The following is a 15,737-nucleotide window of genomic DNA, read 5'->3' on the forward strand; positions in this document are numbered from 1 at the left end:
GTTGTGTGGCGCAGGAAAGTTCTAGTTGTTGGTGTTAATGACGAAGTTTATGCGTACACTAGTTTAGCCTGCTGCCGTAAGTCTCAACATAACAGTAGAATTAGAACACAAATCCAAACCATCGTGTCTTTCTTTCCAGTGGGCGAAATACATTGAAGACAGAAATGCTATACGGTTGGGCGACTAGCATGTTACTTTATAGGATCGCAGTGTGGCTCTCGTGAAGCAGTTGTCTTATTTAGAGATCAATAATAATCCGTGTGCATGTGTGTGTGTGTGTGTGTGTGTGTGTATCATTCTTTGGTCCATCAATATAGTATAAATATTTTGAGAACCGAAGCATCTTACTTAATCACTCTTATTTCACTGTCCAATATTCGAAGTGGATTACAAAAGGAAGGAACGTTTTTAAAGTCAGCTAAGAAAGAAAAATACGAGTATCATCCAATTTCACGGTAAATATCAAAGTGCAATTTATATTCAGCTTCCTAGTAGTAGTAATAGTAGTAGTAAGAGTAGTAGTAGTAATGAAAGTGGTGTAGTAGTAGTAGTAGTAGTAGTAGTAGTAGTAGTAGTAGTAGTAGTAGTAGTAGTAGTAGTAGTAGTAGTAGTAGTAGAGTTGTAGTAGCAGTAGTAGTAGTGAAAGTGGTGTACTATTACTACTACTACTAGTAGTAGTAGTAGTAGTAGTAGTAGTAGTAGTAGTAGTAGTAGTAGTAGGACACAGAGTTTGAAGAGAAGAAGAAGAAGAAGAAGAAGAAGAAGAAGAAGAAGAAGAGAAGAAGAAGAAGAAGAAGAAGAAGAAGAAGAAGAAGAAGAAGAAGAAGAAGAAGAAGAAGAGGAAGAAGAAGACGAAGAAGAAGAAAAGAAGAAGAAGAAGAAGAAGAAGAAGAAGAAGAAGAAGACGAGGAAAATGATGATGATGATGATAATGATTAACAACAACATCAACAATAACAACAACAATAACAACAACAACAACAACAACAACAACAGCGACGACGCTCCTACAACACCGTGGTGGAGGGGAAGTAGCCACACAGACAAAATTTAATGTACCAAACGTCTCTCTCTCTCTCTCTCTCTCTCTCTCTCTCTCTCTCTCTCTCTCTCTCTCTGCCGCCCAATGTTCGCTCGTGAATCATCTGAATGTCCTTCCACGGCACACTGGCGAACACGAACACCAATTGAAGAGTAAGTCATGTTTCTTATTCCATAGCAGGACATTCGTATTACCCTTCGTTATCTCTATTGGCTGAATTCACATCGGAAATACATACCAGCATCTTCCTTTTGTAGCGAACTGGCGATCGTCCCATCTCTCTCTCTCTCTCTCTCTCTCTCTCTCTCTCTCTCTCTCTCTCTCTCTCTTTAAGCAATACTGTATTTTGGCCAACTTTTACAGCACAGCAACTCTCCACCATCACCACTACGCTCTATTTTCTTTCCTTCTCCACTTCCCTTAACGGAGAACAATAACTTATATCCTCCTCTTCCCCCTTACCCTCCTTTTTCCCACCTCTCCCCTCCACTAGCCTCTCCCTCCCTTCCTCTCTCCCTTCTCCCCTTCGCTCTTGACAAACAAAGCCTTCCCCAAACTGACTAGGATTTGTGGCAAAAAAAAATAAAAGGAAGTACCGTATTATGGTTGTCTTGGTGAAGCTGAATGAATTTACTATAGATCAGAATGTGTACGTGTGTATGTATAGTGTGTCTCCCTCTACAAAGAGACAAACTAACGCCCAACTTGCACAACTTCCTCAAATTTCTATAGTGGGCGTAGCAGACTCCTTCTCTATACATCTCGTAAAATGAAAAAAAAAATCTCTTCTTACTAGTATTGAAGTGTATGTCTGATTCCTTACAGCCCACATCAGTCTGCAACACAGCCACTCACAACCTGCAGTCTATCCTCCCTCGCCCCCCTTTCATATGTAGTACCTCACAATGAAGTTCCTAACACAACCACCTCACACAGCCCTGTTTCCTCCCTCCCTCCCTTCCCCACAACCACCCTGGGACCCACTACTTGGAGGCTTTCTGGAGCTGCCTGCCTGTCTCACGAGTTTGACACTTCCTTCACTTCCCTCAAATGCACATCAGTTTTCCTATCACCACTACTGTGTCGTGTAATATTTAGCAGCCATGAGCACCCCAAGGCCAACTAACCATCCCAGAATGAGCAGCTTAGAGAACTGAAAAATAACACGAGCTGAGGCAGCAGCTTTACTATTTACAGCGAAGTGACACCGGGCATAGTACGCAACCTGACCATAAACGGTCCAGTCAGCCGCGTGTTACTGTATCCCCGTGATCAGGGTTCGCGACCGATGAACACAATCGAGCGCTGAGAAATTCCCACTTGGACGCCATCCTGCTCCCAACTTTTCACATCTCAGCTTCCGATGCTTGTTTCTGTTCGCCTTCGTGAGGAGAGACGGTCTGCATGGGCGTGTTGCTTTGCCTTAGTACCTGCATAATGATCACTACTCATTGTGGCTGAGGTGGCAGTCCCTGGGGGAAGATGTCAAGGGGAAGGACAGCCCCCATAGGGACTATCTGGCAAGGAGAGGCCCCAGGCTCCCCTCTGGTAAATCTGAGACCGCCCCGGGGCCTTTACGAGCCAGACTTCCAGGTGTTCGGAGCTAAAGAATGTCTATTGAATAGCGGCCCATTCTTTCCCATGCCCGGCCATTCAGTCCCTCCCTACCTCCTGCCCTGTCCGCTCCGAGGCTGAGCCCTGCCGCCACCACCTCATGCCATACAAGTTTCTCTCTCTCTCTCTCTCTCTCTCTCTCTCTCTCCGTCGCTGCACGGCCAACCTTTACCTCGCAGTTCTTGCAAGAGTCCCATCCAGACCAACTCAACAGCCAGAAAGTAATCAAACACTACCAATAACACGTCGCTCTCATACATTAAATTACAAGTACGATGTGATGACACTCGATTGGTCGTGTTGCCGTCACGTCATAAACTAGGCAAAACAGCAGGCGTTTGTAATATTTTCTTACGTGATAAAGAAGATACGAGCTCATTGTGATACACAGTGCGTTTCATTATTACGGAGAAAATAAAGGCATTATCAAATGTATCCCGCCAGATAGAGGCGTCGGCGGATCTTGGCGGTTGGGTCAGTCGTCAGCCAATCGGGTGGTAGCGAGGCGGAGCTTACTCTCCAGGGGGCTGCTCGCTCCGCCTCCCGGCCCACCGCTTTGTTATTGGTTCTCTTCCTCGTGACGTCACGAGGGCTACTGAGGACCCATTATTATTGGCGGATACTACGTGACGTCACAGAGGCCTTCCGTACTCCATGTCCAGTGTTTAAAATATTTGTTAGCCAGGGTCCATGGTCATACTTCCTCCAGCATCGCAAGACACACTGTCGTTTCTGTGTCGTCATTCCAGCAGTGATTACCCTGTAATTATTCTGAGAAGTGTGGATGTGGTGAGCTCGCTAGCGTTGAGACGTGATCGTAAGCGGTGTGCGCAGCAGCAGCAAACTGTAGCAGGGATCCGTGGAGAGCAGAGCAGCAGCCCTCTCGCCGCGCCGCCAGCCGCCCCGCCATGTGTACGTGCAGTGTTGTGCCTTGTGTTAAGTTGTTTGTATGCTAATTCAGCGGCGGGTGGCACGTAGATCACGCAGATGTATGTGTTGGTTGGTGTGGTAATGGAAGTGTGGTTTGAAGTGTTGTCTGCGGCCACAAATAGCTTCTCCTGGGCACGCAGAGCCCCCTCTCCGGTGCCAATTACTCTCAGATAAGACCTGAGGCCTAATTACTACACTGACGTGATGAATGGGCCATTACGGGCCGGGTCCCTCCTTCTTGCTTACTACACAGTGTATTACAGTGAATTATTATTTGTGTCAATGACTGAGCGCTTTATACCAGGACGATAAACTCGTCGTGCAGGTTGGTTTATGAAGGAGGGGCTTTGTTGTATCTGTAGTCTCGGGGATGCTGTAGCTAGAGGCTCCTTCTCCGAGTTTTACACGTTACGTGATGTGCCTCTCAAGTACTGGCTCACCTAAACCCTAAACTCACTACATGGTGAACTAACAGCTATTCTTTGAAGAAAAACTGACCGTGATGTTTTCTTTCTTCACAGACCCCACCATGATGGAGTCAATGCCAGTGTCCTACGCCAGCACCATGGGGGGCATGATGGGCCACTACTTTTCCGGGAGCAGCGCAGCCATGGGAGTAGGCCAAATACCCCCGACGCATCACACCAACTCTCATGTTCAACAGCCGCCGCCGCAGCAGCCCGCCGCGCAGCAAGAGAGCAGCCACCAGCACCAGCAGGCTAGCCACACGCCCCACGCGCCTGCGCAGAGCGCACCCGAGGTATAGTAATTACGACATTATTGATTGATTGATAAAATTAGTTACTAGTATGTTATAATTGTATATTAGCATGCTGCAGTGGTAATCACACAAGCATCGCTCTGTTATTCTCCATCGTCAGGCTCTGACAGCAAGTCACCCCCACCTGAGGGAGTCCAACCTGGTAACACCGATCTCCACGCCCTCGCCTGCTGACTCCACTGCCTCAGGTTGCTCCCCTAGCGGCTCCTCGCAGAAGAAAGAAAACGGAAGCAAGGATGACCACATCAAGAGACCCATGAACGCTTTCATGGTTTGGTCCAGAATGCAGCGCCGCAAGATAGCGCAAGAAAATCCTAAAATGCACAACTCTGAAATCTCCAAACGCCTCGGTAAGATAAAACTGATATATGCTGTGAAAGCTTGTAATATATCTAATGAATACCGTTATTATTAACATACACAACCACACACACACACACACACACACACACACACACACTAAATATGTTTTAACACGCTTGTATCCTGCTTTGGACATGCAGGAGCTGAATGGAAGACATTAACGGAAGCTGAAAAACGTCCCTTCATCGACGAAGCAAAACGGCTCCGGGCACAGCACATGAAGGACCATCCAGACTACAAGTACCGTCCCCGCAGGAAGCCCAAGACACTCAAGAAGGACGGTTACCCCTACAGCATCCCCTACCCCACCGTCTCCATGGACCCTCTCCGCGGAGGTGAGTAGTAGCCACACTTACGGGTCAGCAGCCGAGGAGTTAGATACTGAGGCCAAACTACTACAGTAGGGGATAGTAAGGGAAACATTTTGTACAAATGCATTCAGTAATACTAATACATCCAAGAAATTATGGGTTAGATATTTGCACGAAACAACGTCTGCATCCTTTTCACATAATTCAAACATACTTATATAAATCTGTTTTCCCTATTTTACTTCTGTGTTCACAACAGTAACCCGTATGCGAAACCATCTCTGAAAAGCTTAAGTAACAAAAAGGTTTGTAAGCTTAAGATAACTTATTCATAGCAAGAAAAATATAACTGCTTACATTTTCCTGAACCTTGGATTTACTGATGCTTTCCTCTCAATGCGACATTTTTTTCTTCTTTTCTGTGTTGTGGGGAACCGAACACTTGGTTGGCTTTAGAGCATACACTTGACCAACAAAAGACTACAATATTCAGTCAACAATAACGCCAATATTTCCAGCAACCTGAATACCAAGAATTCGTCGTTGAACACAATTTATTCACTGCTTTATTGAGTGACCGCCACTGCGCATTGTGGTCCATATATCGCACACTTTGCGAACCCTTTTCGAAAATAAAATGATGAGTCACTGTATAAAAAAAGGTAATCATATATAAAGATTGTTGAACGAACTTGAAAACTTTATTTCAGTATTGACAAGTCGACAAAATCATTACATCACTTTCTTTTTATTTCATTGAAAAGTAGGAAAAAAATCTTAACTCCAACGTGACGAGTGGCGATACTTAACCACAAGAAAAAAAAAATCGAAGAAAAGGAATAATCAGCCTCATCATATCAAATCACTAAAAGAATGAAATACAAAATTGCTCACTCTGTAAGCATGACTATTCGCCATAGCGTCACCAGCATAAAATCAAAGCTATAAGGCGATAACATACAAAAAGCCGCATTCCCTGCATGACTCGCAACGGCGGTGTTAAGAGGCAATCTCCCTTCCTCGTCTGCACGTTATCGCCAAGAGCACACGCACAGCGCCCGGTCACTGAGATCCACCACTGCAGCAACGCACCCTCACCTCACGACACTCACACATCGCCTCTTTCTCTCCCTCTCCTTCTCTAATGACATTACGCCTCCTCTTACATTATTTCAATGACTGTAGTTACTTTTTTCGGGTAAGGTTTTCATCCTATCGCGATCTGTCGATGTTACACTCTCAATTTGACTCAGTGTTTCGTTAAGCTAGAGAGGAGATACTACAGCAATAATAGAATTGATGTTTTCGTCGTTATATTGTTTGTTATGAGAAGCAGTACCTAATTATCAAGCAATTCTCTTCCACTGGTACATGTAACTAACTCACTATGGTTGAGTCATCGATGTAAATGATACCTCACAACTTTTCGCTTTTTTTTTTTTTTGCTTTATCCATTTGATTCAAGTCGAAATATATGAAATCCACTCAATACACATACATAACAGGATGCGCGCCATGCAGTACGTCAGGAGACTTTGGTTGCACTTTGATGGTCGTCTCGGCTTTTCTTTGTATACATATTTGATACTTGATCTAACTCTTACCATGAGGACGGTGTGCGTGTATGTGTGTGTGTGTGTGTGAGAGAGAGAGAGAGAGAGAGAGAGAGAGAGAGAGAGAGAGAGAGAGAGAGAGAGAGAGAGAGAGAGAGAGAGAACAGGGGAAAGGAGGAAGGAGAATGAGAATGTTTCAGTGAAGGAGGGGAGGAGAGGACAGAATGATGAGGGCAGGCGAGGAAGCTCAGCAGTGTGAGACCAACACTCAGGCCGCGGTATCGATCACACAAACACTGGATAGCGACCTGCGTGCTTCTCCCTGATTGTGAATTCACGTTCCAGTGTGAGCAGCTATTGTGGCATAACCCTGGCGGTGTTGGGTAATGGTGTTTCAATTACGATGAGGGGGAAAGAGGCGTGGAGGGAGGTGAGGGTGCAACTGTTGGGCTGGAAAATGCATCAAGTGGTTCAGGGTATCCATTATTCACCCGGATTTGTTTGCTGCGTGTAAATTCCCCATTACGGCCCTCCACCGTTGTGGCGGGAATAATGGGTTGAGACTCGTGTTCGGTGATAACATTTACACGGCTTGTGTGTGGCGGATATGACAATTATACCTTCTTTGTGGCGTGCAGTGTTGAGTTGTTGACGGCGGCCACGGCTCCCTCAGGGCAATGATAATTTTGTCATGAGAGAGAGAGAGAGAGAGAGAGAGAGAGAGAGAGAGAGAGAGAGAGAGAGAATGTTTGCATTTAAAAAAAAATTAGTAAACTGAACATTTTATTTGTAGCATCTTTTCGAGAAACACAATGATCTCGCCCTCTGCGATACACTTGCATTCATTTACACATCGCTCATCCTGTCCCCCTCCCTCTCCCGGCCGCCGCACACAACCAGCCTTGCTCGCCGCGATAACAGTTTTGCCTGTGTTTAAATCCATGCCACAGTAGTGAGGGGCTTTCAATAGTGTCCCGTGAGACTTCCCCCTCCAGTCACCCAGCAGTCGTGGCAGTCCAGGCCTCGCTCCCCGCCGAGCCACACCCGCCCGATGCATCATACCCACCCAGTAACGAATAGGTCCTCGTCCACAAAGCCACGAGTAAACGGCGTATTGTTCACATCAACAATGGGGCATAATTGTTATTGTCTGCCGTGATCGAGGTTTTAGTCACATCGGGAATTAAATCAATGACACTCAATGGTAATTCTCATGTCTGAGTTGTGAGTAATAGTGGCCATCAATAGTTCATTGTCACCTCTTGATTGCTCGCTGTGGTGGTCGGAAATTGTAGATTTTACTCGGAAATTTCATGATCATAAACTTACTGTTTAGAAAACCGGTGAACACTACACTGATGAATATTTCACAGCCCAGGTACTATTTTGTTGCAGGATAAGGATTGCTTTTACCCGAAACCTTTCTTGTATGAAGCGTCAAATAATAGGTAATACAATGTATTCTCATTAATTGCTTCACATAAAACCCACTGCTATTTTTCACATATTTTGTTACTGGTGCTTTCCTCCAAAGAACAGAAAGGTCTCCTTGCCACACAGCAGAGCAGTGCGTGCCCGCCAAGGACTGAGGCCAGTGACTCAGAGCGACGCCTCCCGAGTTTATACTATTTGTGTGGCGTTATAGTGGTGGCGTTGAATATTTCAGCGTTTGAAGGAACAATGGGTCATGATTGAGAGTATTAGGGGCCACAATGAAGCGGTGGCGCCCTATCGATCAACGGGTCCTCCCAGCTCGTCAGGGCGTGAGCTCTCCCCTGTGGACCACGCATTCGCTTAATCGATCCTGGACAGGATCAGGCGACCAAACTTCTGAACAGCGTCATTACCTGTAGCGCGGCTCAGGCAGGAGAGGAAGGAAGCAGTCACCGGAAACAAAATTCCATCAAATGTCCCGCTGCCAGTAATTGCATTCCTTGCACACAACATTGCACTGCCACTGAAAAGATGCAGCAGGATCCGGAACAGAATGCCTGTGTACCTCCAGCACACTGCGGCGTACCCTTGGCTTTCTAAGAAAACCTTTTCAGAGGACACTGGCATGAACAAAACCAATTTTGGTGTTGTTGACATGAACGTGATGTTATTGATCCCACCAGGTGCGCTGGCTTCCCTTGACACTAATTAATGATCACACCAAGCACCGTTTCAGCTCCATAATTCAGTTTCTTTTTCCTATCATGGGTTTTGTTTCGTACACAATGATATCAACTATGAATTATTCATATTTTTTTCTCCCATGTGAACCAGAACCAAAGACATATCACTTTTTGTCAAAACCAGAGACATACCAATTTCTTTTTGTCATTAAATGTAAAGTTCTAAGTAATAAGGCACTGGTCCACAGCCTCATAATTTGCTCTCTATCATTGCCACGAAAGGAAAAGGCAGACGCTCTGCCCCGCTGCCGCTGAGCTACATAATATAATACAATTCTTGTAAATGTCTAAAATCTCATCAGATTACAAGGAAGGATAAAATATTATTTAAAAAAACAATTTAATTATTTATATAATTATTTCCGTGTGTGTGTGTGTGTGTGTGTGTGTGTGTGTGTGTGTGTGTGTGTGTGTGTGTGTGTGTGTGTGTCTCGGAGTGTAAGCTCACATATACACGGCAGTGAACGGAGGCGGCGTTGTCATTGTTGTTGTTGTTGTTGGTCGTGGTGATGGTGGTAGTGGTAGTGGTGGTGGTGGTGGTAGTGGTAGTGGTGGTGGTGGTGTTAGTGATAGGGGTGGTAGTCGTTGAGGTGATGGTGATGGTGGTGGCGGCGGCGGCAGCGGTGGAGGCGGGAGGGACTTCGCTGAGTGGAGTTACATGTCATGGCGGTCGTCGGTTCCGTAGCCTCTAGCAACCTATTTGATTCCATTAGCACAACCATAATTACATTGAAGCTCAAGACAATCGCGTGTTGAGGATGGTGAGAGTCTCCCATTGTGGCGACCTGAGTGGGGGGAGCTGCCCTTGCTCCTCACACGTGTCCCTTGCCCTTGTTCCTCCTGTCTCCACCACCACGCAACTCTTCCCCCGAGGCGCCACGTGCTCCCCCGCCCGCCGCGCCATTTCCTTCTGCCGACCCGGCTCGTGTTCCCTTCATCGTGCGTAATAGATTGAATTAGACACGTAATCAGAGAACAGTGACACTTGTCATGCTTAACGTGTGCTTTGCTTCTTTTCAGGATTCCCGTCCCAGTTGTCACCATACTACTCTGCCAGTGCCGCTGCTGCTAACTACGGCTCCATCACTGCTGCACACATGGCTGCCGCTGCCGCCGCCGCTGCAGCTGCCCAACAGCAGCTGACCACCCAAGTGTCTCAGGCGAGCCCCGTCGCTTATGGTTACGACGCCTCCAAGTACAGCAGCTACATGAGCAGTTCCTCAGGTTACCCCATGAGCATGTACGGAGCCGCAGCCACTGATCCCAAATACGGAGATACAAGCAAAGCCGCTGCCGCTGCAGCTGTGGGAGGGTACGAGGCCGCCAAATCATATCTAGACAGCAGTAAATACCTGTCAGATAAATATGGATTGGAGAAGCCTGCCTCGTATTTGGACAAACTGGCTCAAGAACCCAAGGATGCTGAGATGAAGAGCGCGTCCCCTGGGGCCGCTGCCGTCAACCCAGGCACCATGGCCGGATACAGCTCGGCGGCTGGGGCGCTCAGCAACTACTACAGCCAGGCTGCCAGCACGTCCGCCTTCCAGCCGTCAGGAGCGCTGAGTCAGGCCGTTCCATCCACTATGGCTGGCCTTCTACAGCCTTCACAGGTGGCTTCCTACACCAACGCACAGTATCCACCTGTGGGAGCAGACTATAGGAGGCCACTGTCTGTCATCTTTTAGACGCCAGCTGGAGCCAAGTGAAGTAAACCTGGCCGAGCCTGGTGATGTCACCGTCTTGTAAATAACCATTTTGGGGATGGTGTAAATATGTACATATTTCCGTATTAGACGTCTTTCACCTGATTATTTATGCAAGTGCCTGGGTGTTGCTATTGTTCTTGTTGGTTGATACTTTCTGAGTTCCTGTTGACAGTACAATTTGTAAGGATGCTCTGGACAACCGCGATCAGCCAGGTGCGCGCGGGCCCACCACGTGACTCAGAGCATGGAGTAGTGAGTGTTAGGCAGGCCCTGTTGGAAGGCGTCAACAAACAAGGTGTACTGCAGGACTCCCTTCAGGAAAGGAATGTTCCTAATCTCAGTAGTTAGTTTTTTTTTTTGTTGTTTGGCGTTATTTGTACATTTTGTTGCTTGTTTCCAGCAAAGAGCCAGTGTTGTGGGTGTATAGTTGGCCCTCTGCCCAGTATTGTTCCTAACCCCAGTGCAGCCCCGGCGGCATCCGGGCGACGCGCCGCCCTGGGGCGTCCAGCGCCAGCCGGTGGAGGTGCAGGTTCTGTAATGTAGCCAAGTATTCAATAAAGTGGAACTTGAAAGTATCTTTATGAATCCATAAAACGTAGATTTCACGTGAACATCTACTGTTAAAAATGTTGGTCTCTTTTTTCATCACGAATGTAATGTGTGTGTGTGTGTGTGTGTGTGCGTGTGTGTGTGTGTGTGTGTGTGTGTGTGTGTGTGTGTGTGTGTGTGTGTGTGTGGTGCGTGTTTGTGTGTGGCGATATACTTGTGATGAAATCTCTAAATAACGAGGTGATGATGCAGGCCGCCTCAGTTGGAGCCACGTCTGCCTCTAGACACGCCTAGAGGCTGATCTGATCAATGGGGAGTGTTGGGAAAGACCAAAGTGAATAAGCAATCCTCACACGCCAATACATGATAGTCATTTTCCCAGAGACAGCTGCGAGGTGTTCACGGCTGCGTTGAAAAGTCTGGGAGACTGGGACGGGGCTGCCTCTGCCCTTCTAAGTACTAATGACTCGGTAGGTGGTCCGATGTTCTCATTCAAAATATGGAGCAACACGAAATATATATATATATATATATATATATATATATATATATATATATATATATATATATATATATATATATATATATATATATATATATATATATATATATATATATATATATATATATATATATATATATATATATATATATATATATATATATATATATATATATATATATATATATATATATATATATATATATATATATATATATATATATATATATATATATATATATATATATATATATATATATATATATATATATATATATATATATATATATATATATATATATATATATATATATATATATATATATATATATATATATATATATATATATATATATATATATATATATATATATATATATATATATATATATATATATTCATTCGTGTCATGTCACACTGTTGTCAGAATATGAAGGACATGTCTATATAATATGATGCCTACTATCGTATTTGTCTGTGTCAAGGGAATTTGGTTACGCATAACGAAGCTCAATGAAACACGACCCCTTAACAATCAGGTGACAGTAGAATGTACCACAGATACAGCTTGAACAGAAAGCGGTCATAGGCGGCACACAACGATACTCCGCCACCAGGAGGCCGCGCAGTGAGTAAATGGAGAGGCGAGACTATGCTTGCATCTCACAAGAACAAGTCTTGGGGATCACCACGCCTTTTTGGCAGCGACCTGTGAACGTCACTTCAACGATATCAGGTTATTTGTTGCTATATTCTAAATAGTAACAGTAAGAAGTTTTCGCTTTACGCAATCTTTAATATTTTTTTCACTTTCTCTTTCCTTCCTCTTTCACCACACACTTAAGTCCCGCAACCTCTCCCTCTCACCCAACGCGGCTCCCCTTCCCTCCTTCGCTCTCCAATTTTCAGTTAATCACCACAGGAACGTATGGAATTCACGCCTCGCTCGACAGTTGGGTGTTATTGGTGAGCGGAATGTCCAGTGTGTTATCAATGGTGAGCAGGGGCGATAAATTACTCCCTCAACGCAACGGTGTACGGAAGTATATCAGCAGGCAGGCAACAGAAGCAGGAGGCTGGGCGGGCTGAGTACTCCTGTAAACCCAGTAGAGGAAAAGAAAATAAAACCCATAAAATGCACGTAGTCTGCTTTGAAGCTCATGATCCCCGCCATTCATGCAAGGCTCGGGGTACCAACAGCAGCAGCAGCCGCCGCCGCCGCTGCCCGCGAGCACACAATCTCCAAGCCACAAAACAAACATTTATTTACTCTGCGTCAGTGGCGAAGGCGACCCTTGCCTGTTTTCCTGCTCGTTAGTGACTGAAGTACAAAGGCAGCACATCTATAGTTTGTCTTATAGGAAGCAAAGGGTCCTTGCTGGGCCGCCACTCGCCAGGTCACCACGCGAGATGCAAGTGATGCGACCTTCGCCAAGGACCTGAAAATTGTATGTACATTATTACACTTCTGATCAGTGGCAAAAATTACATATTTGAAAATCACAAGCCGAAAAAGATCGTATACTGAAAGAAATACTGTACACGAAACAATAGTTAATGAGAATAAGTACTCGTAAATTTGCAACTATACCAACTCGCAACATTTTATTCTGTTTGGTTATAGAGTACTCGCCTTCAACAGTCAAATATAACTTGCAAGAAATCAGTGACACGGTTATGTGTATGTTTTTTTTCTGATTTCGTTCGGACTTTTGTGTTTAATTTGAGTTAGTGTGGAGGACGCAGAGGTCCTTCTGCCGAGCGAGTGTCAGGAGGTGGCGGTGACAGTGAGTGGTGCTGAGCCTGACAGTGATGGTGTCTGTGTCGCCGACAATATCCCTCGTGTCGTCTCAAAGTCGATGTCTGGAAGCAGCAAGATTGCTACAAAAAAGGTTCCATTGCTGCTCCTTGCTTACACAGAACCCCACTCAGAAACCCAAACAAAGGCACTGCCGGGAGGGATGAAGGCGCCTCCTTCTTTACAAATGGCATGAGGAGTGTGTTTATAGAGGGCACCGCGCCGGTAATAGTGCTCACAATAATGCTGACTTTGTCTCGTAATGGCATCGAGAAGGGAATGGATTTTCATGTGTATGGTCTTGTTCTTTTTCTTTTCGTTCGGCTCGTTTAGTGCCACTTTTTTTTTTTTTGTCGCCGCTTTCAAAATAAACTACAAAAGACAAATAAAACAAATATTGAATCACACATTTGAGACTGAGGAGTGATTTGAAGATCGACCAGAGCCACCAGTGAGAGTGGAGGGCAGCGGGACGCGCGCAGATATCGGTCACATAGTAGTCAGTGAGTGACTTATTGTATTAATGGTTCTCACATATAGATTACCGCATAACGGACCAGTGGACACCCGACCAGCTGCTAATCTGATGCACTGCTTCCATAACACTCGGAAATGGAAAAGCTAAAAGAAGTCTAACCATTAGAATTTTTGTCCGTATACTTGATATTTATTCATTATACAACTTTCTTTTCAGCTTCCATGACAGTTAAATTGAGCGTTAATATATACCTCCTATAATTCAAATGAAACTCATTATCGTAATACGTAGATAATTAAGCAGATTACCTTTCACCAAGCATAATCTGAATGTTTGGTGAGGTATTGACGGAATCTATCACGCGCGGCAATATGAGTTGCTTGGACAGAGTTTCAACTGAAAGCCCGGGAAAGAGAGAGGGATGACCACGAGGGAAACAGACAGGCTAAGATGAAAAGAAGAGATTGAAAGAAGTTATGAGTGATAGATGAAAGAGGGAAATAGTACTGGGTAATAGAATAACAGAAGAAAAAACACACCAAAGAATGAGGACCGAAAAAAAAAAAAAGTTATCACACGCCTTGCCGAATACTCTCTCTCTCTCTCTCTCTCTCTCTCTCGCGGCTCGCCCGGACCCTCTCCTTCACTTCCCTTTCCGACTCCCCGATCTGTTTCCCCTTTCCTCTTGTGCTTCGCTAATTCCCGCAGCGTCATGAGTTTTGCGTCGCTCTCCGTTTCCGCCGCAGTGAGGGGAGTGGCCGGCCCGAGATGGTCCGCTGCTGGTGGTGATGGTGGTGGTGGCTCAATAATGTCATCCTCCATTCTCTTCTTTCTTTGCTGTAGACAAGGCCTCTCTCTCTCTCTCTCTCTCTCTCTCTCTCTCTCTCTCTCTCTCTCTCTCTCTCTCATACATACATAGACACGCATACACGTGCATTACACAATATAAGTGACAAGTAAATATTTCCACAATTCATTGATATTGTGCTCGTGCGTCATCTGGGCAGCAGATGACGAGCTATTTCATTAAAGACACACACACACACACACACACACACACACACACACACACACACACACACACACACACACGTGCTTTAGACAGTTATCATGTCACATCACATCTGCGTTTCTTCAAGCTTCACACACCTCGCTCTCCTTCCTCAGTCCTGCAGCCTCTGCCTCGCTGCACCTCGCCCCTGAGTCCTCCCCGCAACACAGAGGCGCCTCCAGGAGTGTCAGGTCGATGGAGAGCCGTGTCGGTGAGTGTTCATCTCCAGGGGTTGTTGTTGATCAAGCTGGTTATTTCCACAGCTGCCTCTCGGTCCCAATGGAAGCCCCGAGTGACGCGGCCACAAAGAAAATTAAGCCTCCCTTGTGAGCCGCTCTATACATTAATGTTTACGGGGAAAATATGAGGTTTGCTTCAGAAGCTCCGTGGAAGTTTCTTAATATTTCGTCACGGAAGGAATGACACGAGCGTCCCGCTGAGCTCCTTGCTTGCTGTTTCCTTCACATTTCAGGAAAATAGAAAAATATGAACAAAAAAGCCGTTAGATTTTAAGAGTATATCAACTTTTCCAGAGATCTTTTGTGAGTGATGTCAGCGGTGTTTGTTTTGCGGCACTCCTGCACAAGACAGCATACATCACGCGCAAAGGAACCCCCTCTCCCTTTTCTTTCAGGTGTGGAGGAGCCGGCGCGCAAACACCAACCTTACTGACTGCGATTCCGTGCTGCCGAGAGTGCTTAATCAAGATTAATAGAAGAGGATTACACGTCACTAATGTTGAGTAATCCCGGTGGCTGGTGGAGAAGGGGAGACCATGGGCGGCAGAGGAGGGAGAGGAAGGTGGTACTGAGCTGGGGTGCTTGCATGGTAGGAATGGGATATTAGCGTGAGGGAGGTGAGAGAGATGGGGTGGAAGAGATG

General features: G+C 45.6%; 1 protein-coding gene across 2 annotated transcripts; it reads left to right on the forward strand.

The window, feature by feature from the left end:
* Positions 1-3,332: 3,332 nt before the first annotated feature.
* On the forward strand, positions 3,333-11,049 carry LOC123518965 (transcription factor Sox-3-B-like). 2 transcript variants are annotated; one of them, XM_045280046.1, is made up of 5 exons: positions 3,333-3,568; positions 4,108-4,346; positions 4,468-4,717; positions 4,871-5,065; positions 9,792-11,049. In XM_045280046.1, exons 1-5 carry the CDS (start codon positions 3,565-3,567, stop codon positions 10,454-10,456), a joined length of 1,353 nt encoding a protein of 450 aa, XP_045135981.1. In that variant the 5' UTR covers positions 3,333-3,564; the 3' UTR covers positions 10,457-11,049. The 2 variants fall into 2 exon arrangements, with proteins under 2 accessions (XP_045135981.1, XP_045135982.1); XM_045280047.1 differs by lacking the exon at positions 3,333-3,568 and adding an exon at positions 3,618-3,911.
* Positions 11,050-15,737: the final 4,688 nt, after the last annotated feature.

Source organism: Portunus trituberculatus, chromosome 44 (assembly GCF_017591435.1).
Source record: "Portunus trituberculatus isolate SZX2019 chromosome 44, ASM1759143v1, whole genome shotgun sequence".
In the NCBI taxonomy this organism is placed as follows: domain Eukaryota; kingdom Metazoa; phylum Arthropoda; class Malacostraca; order Decapoda; family Portunidae; genus Portunus; species Portunus trituberculatus.

What these genes read in the sequence shown, in the direction of transcription:
- LOC123518965 (XM_045280046.1), top strand. An exon ending in CTGCGCAGAGCGCACCCGAG is followed by an intron (nt 4,347 to 4,467) that starts GTATAGTAATTA and finishes CTCCATCGTCAG; the next exon opens with GCTCTGACAGCAAGTCACCC. An exon ending in TGAAATCTCCAAACGCCTCG is followed by an intron (nt 4,718 to 4,870) that starts GTAAGATAAAAC and finishes TTGGACATGCAG; the next exon opens with GAGCTGAATGGAAGACATTA.